Source organism: Anopheles cruzii, unplaced genomic scaffold (genome assembly GCF_943734635.1).
Source record: "Anopheles cruzii unplaced genomic scaffold, idAnoCruzAS_RS32_06 scaffold00403_ctg1, whole genome shotgun sequence".
NCBI lineage: Eukaryota > Metazoa > Arthropoda > Insecta > Diptera > Culicidae > Anopheles > Anopheles cruzii.
Genome location: NW_026454012.1, coordinates 7342 through 16781, shown reverse-complemented (window position 1 = coordinate 16781; position 9440 = coordinate 7342). Strand labels below are relative to the sequence as shown.

General features: G+C 53.7%; 1 protein-coding gene across 1 annotated transcript in view; it reads left to right on the top strand.

Annotated features, from left to right (window-relative positions):
• The first annotated feature begins 4300 nt into the window (after positions 1-4300).
• LOC128276063 (serine proteinase stubble-like) overlaps positions 4301-9440 on the top strand; it is a 7748-nt gene continuing 2608 nt past the window's right edge. The window contains exons 1-4 of the mRNA XM_053014533.1: positions 4301-4450; positions 4527-5757; positions 5824-6402; positions 6684-7328. Of these exons, the coding sequence (XP_052870493.1) occupies positions 4361-4450; positions 4527-5757; positions 5824-6402; positions 6684-7328 (2545 nt within the window). The 5' untranslated portion in view covers positions 4301-4360. The remainder of the gene's footprint in view (positions 4451-4526; positions 5758-5823; positions 6403-6683; positions 7329-9440) is intronic.

Genomic DNA, 9440 nt, shown 5'->3' with positions numbered 1-9440 from the left:
TCGCCACCTTGTCGCCATTGTGGCCATTTCGTTGTGAAATTTCGATTTCACTCAATCTATTGTTGACTCGCCTGTTTTGGGTGCTTCTCCGCCTTAGCTTTTATCGCCCTCCCCGCACCCCGAAAGCTTGGCCTCCATTTGCGGCCCAGTGTCCAGCTGGCTTTGGGCTTATCACAATCGGTGGGGTTGGAAAATTTGCTCATTTCGTGGCAATTTTGTGGCGCACTGGCCGCCATTCCAAGCGCCGACCGCCGGTCTGCCGGTTAACTCCAATTGAGGTTACTGGCAAGTCGGAAAGCGCCACGAGCGCGTATCATTTCTCCTTCGACCAGCCCGCGCTCGATGGCTTTCTTAGGGGCACCGCGGCCATTAGCAGCCACCAGCATCAGCCGTTGGCCCGTAATTGAAACCACCGGCTCTCCGCACGAGCCGGAGCACGAGCTGAGACAGATTCGTTCGGTCGTCTTTTTGCGTCGCTTTTCAGGTCACCGGGCTAGCTTATTTGGGCAGATTTAAATTACTTTCTTCACTGATCTTCGGCCGGTCGCGAAGGTGCGAAAAGTTGGACCTCTGGGTGAAAGTAGACAATCGAACCGCCAGCGGAACCCTGCTGCTGCTGCTGGTTCTAAGCAATCGGCGCATTCCCTTTCGTTTGGGCCCGTGACAATCGCCTGACCACCAACTTGGCCGACTTTCCATCGATCAACTCCGGCAACGGGCACGGGTTAAACCGCCTTCGCTAATAATCCACGTTCGGCGCAAGTTGGCAAGGGGAAACCGGATTTCGGACCACGGTGGACACGGTGTTACGAGTTGTCATCAGTCCCGAATTGTGTGGAGAAAGTGTTTGTGGACGACAAATGTCACCTCCGGGTGACGTCACGCGTGATCGGCGTGAGTCACACGCACGCAAACCGAAAGCGCAAGTGTTGCCCAAAATACGCCACATTCCTGTGGCACGTCCCGGTTTTTGATTGATCGACGTGCAAATCGCCGTGAATCTCCAGGGGGCCGACCAAAAAGTCGATGTAGGACACGGTTATTAACTGACAGGACAGGGGAGAGCTTTCTTTTGGAGAGTGTCACTCGAAAACTGTCACTTTTCGACCTTAGGTTGACGATAGTCAGAGTTGAGTTCAGGTTTTTGTTTGTCGCAAATTCATACCCAATACCGGATTCCCCACGAGAAGTCACCTTGGCAGAAAACCGCTGCTTCGTGACAACAATTCTAAATGGCCAGATACAGTAATTATCACGCCGTAGCAAGTCTACGCAGCGCGCGGCTGTGAAACTATAATTCCGGACCGGACAATCGCACTACCCAGAGCTATAAACGGCTCTACCATGAACTTGACTTTGTGAACCTGTGAAGCGAACCGGCCACGAACCGACGGCAGGAAAAAGGAAGCAAGAAACGGAGACAGACCAATGACCAGAACGGAGCGCGACAGAACAGCAGAAGATCACACAGAACACATTGTCCCAACATGCGGTCCGGAGCCGACCATAAAAACCGACTACTGTTTCTCAAGTTCCCTGTCCGGCCATTGCCATTGCTGTTTGGGTCACACGATCTCGGCGCAATGGAATGGCCGAAGAAACGGGTTTCGTTATGCAAACCCGGGTCCGGATCGCTCAGTTTGGCTCAGTTTTGTCGCGCTGGCTCAGAACCAAGGGCACCAAGGGTGGACTTGAACCTGGACCGGCACTGACAGCAATGAAAACAAACAACGCCAATCCCGGACCGGACCATCGCTAGGTGACAGGTCGCCTGCCAGCATTCGCATTCTGAGAACCCCACCAGCGCTCGGAGTGTCGGAGTCACCATCTAACCTCGAGTTGCGCTTGGAGGACAAGTCGCACGGATCAGTTCCGGTTTCGACACACGGACGGCGCATTGTTTCAGGCGCCAAGATCGCACCTTTCCGGATGGTGTCGATGACCACTCGAAGTAGCGGAGACGCCTCTCGACACCCCAAAGTAAACACTCCGCGGAGTGATCCCACTTTTACCGGAGATGAGATTTGGACCACGAGAGATGAATCGTTGTGACGAATGGCGGAACAGTTGGAAAAGAAAGTGGCCGGACCTGCCGGGTCTCCCGGACCGGGTGGGTTGAAGAAAGTAAAAATCATGCTTCCCTTTCCAAGGGGACCGGCGCATTGGGACCACGGCAAACCGCGGAGCTGATTGCCTGGCTGGGGCCACTGCCTAGGTGTGGCCGCGCCCTAGCCAGTGAGCCCCAAACGCCCGAAAGCGGGGTAATTGTATAAGAATCATAAATCGAGGTAAACGATACCCGAGTGACCCACTTTGGGAGGACTCCACCGCCCGGCCAGCTCCCGTTTGGGCTGAGGTCGGCCGTCGGCCACGAAATATATATGCCACACGGCCAGGCATGGCACAGCTTCCCCAATTTCGTATTCCACAGCGATCCGTTTGCGCCCGAAAGCGCACACCTTGGTCCATATTTGGCCCTTGCCTCACAGTCTCGGAGGTCTCTCTCACGTACCGATGGCAGCGTTTTCGGCGGCGGCGGCGGCGCCGGTGGCGGTAAAAGCGTTTCTAACGAAACGCAGGCATTATGGCGGGGCCGGGCCGGCGCCTAACCGATTGGAGGTGGCGGTGGTCGGGCGGACGGGTGGTATGCAAATGGGATTGGCTATGCTTTCCGCGCGTTTTACGGGACACGGTGGGAGATTCGAGCGTCGGAGATATATGAATCTCCGGATCCGGTGTGTGTGTGTGGAGAAGAAACAAAAACCCGTTGACCTAGTCCGCCCCGTGGGATGAGATGATGGCGCCGTGGACGGAAGGCGGACTGTGCCCGGGAATGGATATTTAGGACCGGTCGGCCCCTTTTGCACCAGTTTTGCGATGGCGCGCGCGCCCTGGAATATGTAATTTCGGTGATAAAAGCATCCATCGGAGGGAAATGTTTGTTATCGAAACAGTGGGAATTTAATTAAGATTTGCCAACGGCGAGAAGTGGTCCAGGTCGATTCGACCAGGTTCCAGGTTCCTGGAGTAAGCGAATGAGAAGAAAACAGACGAATGAACGATTCCTTTCGTATGCTAATCCTCTTGTTCCCGTAGTAGATGCAGCCGACACTGACTTCACATTATTGAATTGGGATTACTTCGTTAGCTTGTCAGAAGAATTGGATGGAAGAAGATTGGATCGCTCCTTAGGGACTGCCTAACCGATTGATTTGCCGAATTGCCTAACATGTCTGGAGTTTCTCGTGGGTAATAACTTAGGGCGCCTGTCTTACTTACTGGGGCGTTCAACAAGTTTACGGTTCAATATCAGAGGGCGCTGCTACTAGCCCAATTGAATTTTTTGTTATGTTGGTACTCTCTTCATATGAACGTATGTGAAGTTTCATTTCAATCTGCCAATTCGTTTTTTCTTTACAACCCATTTAGTATCGACGTGTCACAGTATTTTTTACAAAGAAAAAAAAGTCAAGTATTGTGCAGTGATTGAATTTTTATTTTTGGAAGGTTTGAAAGCAAAGGTAATTTATGACCGAACGAATTTTGAAAGTATATAAGGACTCTTCGCCTTGAATTTACACAGTAAAAAGATGTGTTGAAGAACTTAAACGTGGTCGTACAAGCATTGAAGACGATCCACGTCAAGGACGTCCAAAAACAGTAACAACACTTGAAAAATTCAAGATATCGGATTGGAAAATCGACGAGTGACTGTAAGAAATTTAGTAGATGGTCTAGGCGTCTCATTGGGCAGTATAAGTCAGATTTCGACTGGAGTGTTGGGCTTCAGAAAACGGTGTCCACAACGGGTGCCGCATTCGCTGAAAATGGAACAAAAACGCATTCGAATGCAACTTTCTCGGCAACAATTTGAGCTTTTTCGAAAGGATAAAGTGGATTTTGTGTATTGAATCATCACTGTGGATGATGCTTGGGTCTATCACCATGATCCTGAATGAAATCAAGAGTCTGAAGAACCTGGTTCTTCGGCTCCGAAACGAGTTCGTGTTAAGAAATTGGCCAAGGTTGTGTTAGCATCAGCTTTTTTTTGTTGGGATCTTCTTAAATCTTCATGATTTGGAATCTCGTTGGAACAAGTGTATTGATGATCAGAGAGATTATGCTGAATAATAAAGGGGCTTAGATAGTTGAATATATCGACTGATTGATTGGAGATTCCAGTTCATAAACACCAACGAACACTCTGTTTCTTGAAACAATAATGATCCTTATCTTTACCATTCCCAAGATGAATAATAATAAGTATTTCCCGACTCTTGCGTGTCTTGCAGTTCAAGCGAGCAGAAACCTGCGGCACCTGCCGTGCGTGGTGCGCAACACGGGCGAGGAGGGCATCTGTATGTTCGCCATCGACTGCTTCAAATCGAACGGCACGCACCTGGGCGTGTGCATCGACAAGATCTTCTTCGGTTCCTGCTGCCAAGTGAACGTAAGTACCACCGCGGAGCGCCCTGTCTGCCCTTGCGCAAGCGCGACACGTAATCCTTCCGGTCTCTCGTACCCAGGACGACCGGTTACTGTTCGATCCCGACATAACGGATAACAGTATAGACCACAACTCGGTCGTCAACTTCCAGCACTTCCCGCAACAGTCTGTGATGAATACGAACCGCAAGCCGCCGCTCACCGAGACGCGGCTGCCAACGACCCCCGCCGGGAACGGCACCAAGTACGAGCTGGTGAGTAGCTCCTCGACCACCACCACCAGCCGGACGACACCGAAACACGCGAACCGCAGAACAACGGCCCCGGCCACCACCACGAAGCGGCCGCTGAAGGTGCAACAGAAGGACGACGTGCAGACGACGACCGAGTACCAGGAGTTCACCACGTTCCAGTACGTGCAGAGCAGCAAGAATCCTGGCCGGCCACCTCCGATGACCGCCAGTAGGAGACCCCCGGGACGTCCGACCAGTGCTGCCAGCAGCAGCAGCACAACGGCGGCGGCCACCACCACCACGAAGCCGTACAAACACCGTCGCCCGGTGGCGAACAAAACGACCACACGAGTCCCAGCTCCACAAGCGACCAGCACGGATCCGCCGCCAACACTGCTGCCCTCGACGACCCGCCGAGTGCCGGCCGTGCCGTCCAGTCAAGCGACGCGCCTTCCGACCACCACGATCGTGTCACGCAAACCGCCCAGCACGCTGGCGTCGGCGCAGACCACGTTTGCATCGCGCAGACCAACCACGACACCCGGAACGACGGCCCAGACCCAGTCCCCACCGACCAAGTCCGACTCGACAACGGCTCCGTCTCGCCGGCCGCCGACAACGACCGCCTCCTTTGTGCCTCTGACGAGACCCACGACGAACCGCAAGCGACCGACCGTGACGACTTTGGCGGACATTCCAGACACGACGACACGGGTACCACGGCCTAGACCGAGGCCAACTTCGCACGTGGCGACAGTTCCTGCGACTTCCCTAGATCACTTGATCGAAACACACCCCTCGACGGAGTCCGAAGCGGTGGTTAACCGATCGACCTATCCCTCTACGACGGACAGGATCACCGAGGACACGACACCGACCCCGACACCGACTCCTTCGACTTCGACAAAGACACAGCTCGCCTCGCTGGCTTCCTCTACGGTGAAAGCTCCACCGGCTCCGGTTGCGTTCGGGAGCCCGGAAGATTTGGCCACCCTTGCCCGACCCGGCCTCCTCACCTGGAGCAGTATCCTGGAGGATGCTACGACTGAGCGGCCCAGTGTGAATCAAGGTAGGTCCAGTGTTTGAACGATCTCACTCACAGGCCGCACGTTAACACTCGCTCACTCGATCGTGCGTTCTGCAGGCCCCACCACGTCCAACAGCTGGATACTCATACAGACACTAACCCCGGAAGAGGTCATTGTTGCCAGTAATCTCACTAACCAGCATGAACCATCCCCATCAACCCAAGCGGCTCCACCGGCGGCCTCGGTGGAGGTGTCGTTCGCGCAAGACACCAAACTCCCGATCGAGTCGCTGCTCCCGGAGTCGGCCTACGTCTACGACACGGTCCAGGAGGACAGCGGCAACCAAACGGCAGCGACTCCCGACGAACTGATGGTTCACTCGCAGGTGACGGCCATGCTGAGCAAGACGACCCCGTCGGTCAGCCCGCCAGAAACCGTGGCAGTGACTGACCAGCCACCGTCAAGCAGCACCACCCGGAGTTCGACGGAGTCGAGCGAGGTGCAGAAGCCCATCGAAACGACATTAGCGTCAACGACTTCACCAACCGGGCCCTGTACATCCTCCGCCGCACCGACACTAACGACCAGTGACACGGCGGCGACGGCGGCGGTGGCGAGCGTATCCGAACCGACATCCTCCTCATCATCCTCATCACCATCATCATCTCCATCATCATCATCTAGCGAGGAATCTGGTAAATTGCATGGCTTTCCGTTTAATGGGCGGAGGGTGCTACTAACTTCCGTTGGGACACCAACGACACACACGGAGCAGCGCAGGGATCGTTTAACTAGTAATTAGCCACATACATTGTCTGAGTCGCTTCTGAGCCCCCGAAGGTTGTTTGGGACGTTCGGAAGGTTCGGATTGAGCGGTAGCTTTGAGATATTGGAACTTGAGTCAGGGAATTGAGTAGGGGGTCGCTTCTTCAACTAACCTTGACATAGACTAACTAACTCACTGTCACTCACGCAGGATCTCCGTCGAGGCAGCCCATCTCGTCCACGACCACGGAATCGCTCGGTAGCCGCGAAACGACCACATCGGTGGACGAACTGACCGAGGGCACGACCGAGACGAGCGGCGAAGAAGAGGAGGAAGGCAGTGGTAGCGAGGAAGAAGCGAGTGAAGAAGGTGAGGAAGAAGAAGAGGCCGGAGAGAGTAGTACCGAGGGCAGTGAAGAGACGACCGATACGACAACGGCGACATCACCGACGACGGTAACATACGTCATCGGAAGCGCGGAAGAGCAGCACAAAGTGACGAACGAGAGCACGCCAGCGCCTACTCCACCTGCTGCGCCGCCCAGCGGTGTGTCCTCGACCTCCGGGGTGGTACCGACGGCCTCCACCTTGTCACCGGTTACGATCGCCAATGTGACCAGTGCGACCGCAGGGCAGACCTCGCCATCGCCGTCTACGTCCACCGAGCCGACCACCGGAATGCCTGTCAAATTCCCGGATCAACCGGCAGCCAACCAGACATCATCACCGCCGACGACGCAGACCACCCCGTCGCTGACGACGCTGGCCAACATTACCACCGACGGTGTGACGCTCGCACCGGACTTCCTGACCACGTCCACGCTGCCGTCGCTCGAGGGCATCGATTACCGAACAGGTGAGGCCAAACCCCAGACTCCCGCTCCGCGAACTGATAGCGCACCGTTCCGGGGCACGACATCGAAGATTATCTCATCACCCCACGGGGGCCACGCTGCACGTTATGTCTCATTACGGGCCCCCAGCCCTCCCGCCCCTCCATTCAGCCACAGTGCGTTCGGTTACGCCGCGCTTTTGGTCATAAAAATATAACATAAATAATTGATAATAGCATAAAACAATTTCAACCTTGAGTTGAGGCGAAGTTCAATGCTTCCAGTCCGCGCACGCTGCTATCTTCCTGCGCCTGCCTGCGAGCACCGGTCACGAAGATCTCCGGGCGAAGATGAGGATCGACATTACTCTTCTTCACGGACGGCCGGCCGACCGGCTGGTGCACCCCTTTGCTCTGTCATTACCACCGCCGCACCTCCGGGAGCCAGTGTTCTCCGGGAGCAAGTGATCCAGCATCCTGCCTAACGTCCGGGACGGACGGCTCTCCGCACGTTCGTGCCATCTTCGGCGCAGGAATTCTGCGCCTCACCTCGAAGATCCTCGCGCCCGTGTTTACGACCGACCGACCGTGCTTCACCGTGCTTGGAAGGAAGTAACACACAAAAGGGGATAAGTTTTCAAAATCGATTACACCCGGCCCGGGGGGTGGCGGCTTTGTTATCGATCGTGCGAGCCGTGGACGTGGCTTTTTTTGTGTGCGGCCAAGAATGCGGCCAACAATGGTCCGATTGAATGATTGGTTGTTTTCATAAGTTTTATCGTCTGCGCTTTTGTGTGCGTTAGACGTTTTCTTAAACCTCCATTCCATTTGGCAAATTGTTTTTGGGTTATTTTTTGACGAGACACAAAAATGACATCACTCGAGAAGTTTTTTGTTTCAACAGACCCGACAGACCACTGATCAAATGTCTGATGGTTGATGAGTTGATGGGTAAAGACTACAAGTCTCGTGATTCGCATTAAAATTAATCATGCGCCGACAACCCTACACAATGGAGGATAAATATATTAACAACTGAGGAACACTACAGCATTTTTTGTAATGTTTTGTGGTACACTAACCCACACTACACTACTTTCAGGTACACTAACGCCCGAGACACAATTGCCTATTCGAGCAACTTTTTTAATTTTTATAATAGTTTTAAAAAAACTATAAATTTTAATCAATTCTGCTAGACTTTGGAAAATCTGCTAAAGAAAGAATCCTTCAACAATTATGAACACGTACCAAAACAGTTAGGCCCAATCGTCAAAATTCTAGCCCTCATGAATTGGTCCAAATTCAGTCGAACCAAAATGCTAACGGTCCTGGTTGCCTGGACCCCGTTTTGAGTCCTGCTAGTTTGCCGGGTCTTAAAGTACGGTTTAATCAACCTAACCGTCCCTGACGCCCTGGCGATCGCCCCAGCACGCAAATGTCAATTCATAAACCGGAGCGATCCGGACCAGAACCGCAGGCTCTGCATCCCTTCCCGTGGCCGGGCACGGAACCCACCCTACGGGACAGGTTTTTCGGACTTTGGAATAAAATAAATTATTCGTATTCACTTAATGGTATCATTACTATCACGGACTGGTAATGTTGATTTATTCCCAATCGCAGTGTGCCCTGCACGCACTCGTCATACGTGAGGGGCGCGCGCACAACGCAGCAGGCCCCGAGCTGTGGTCCTTCTGCGCAGCCTCTCAGAATAACCGCCGACAGGGCATTCACAGGTCGTTTGTTATCCGGTTTTCTGGGGGCAGCGTTTCTTGTTCTTGCTGCTGTTGTAAAGTCGATTGTCGCCCGATACTTTTATGAGTCCAGACGGAGTTGGGACCGGGGGGGTCGCGGCTGCCACCAGCTGGTTGATGCCCTTGGGAACAGGAACCCTAGGATCGCGTGCATGTTCTCGCCGATGTCCGATTTGTTGTCATGATTCGCGTCTCATGCTCCTTTTTATGCCCGTGTGAGCATTGTGTGTGTGTGGCCGCGCTGGTGGTTTATTGCACGACTATCAACATTATGTAATTAATTGTTTTACTGTGTTGCGGGGCCACCCGGGGGCATCACAGCGATCGGCAGTGTTTTGGTACAAACACTCAATTGAGTCACCAATGTTGTGAGCTCGTG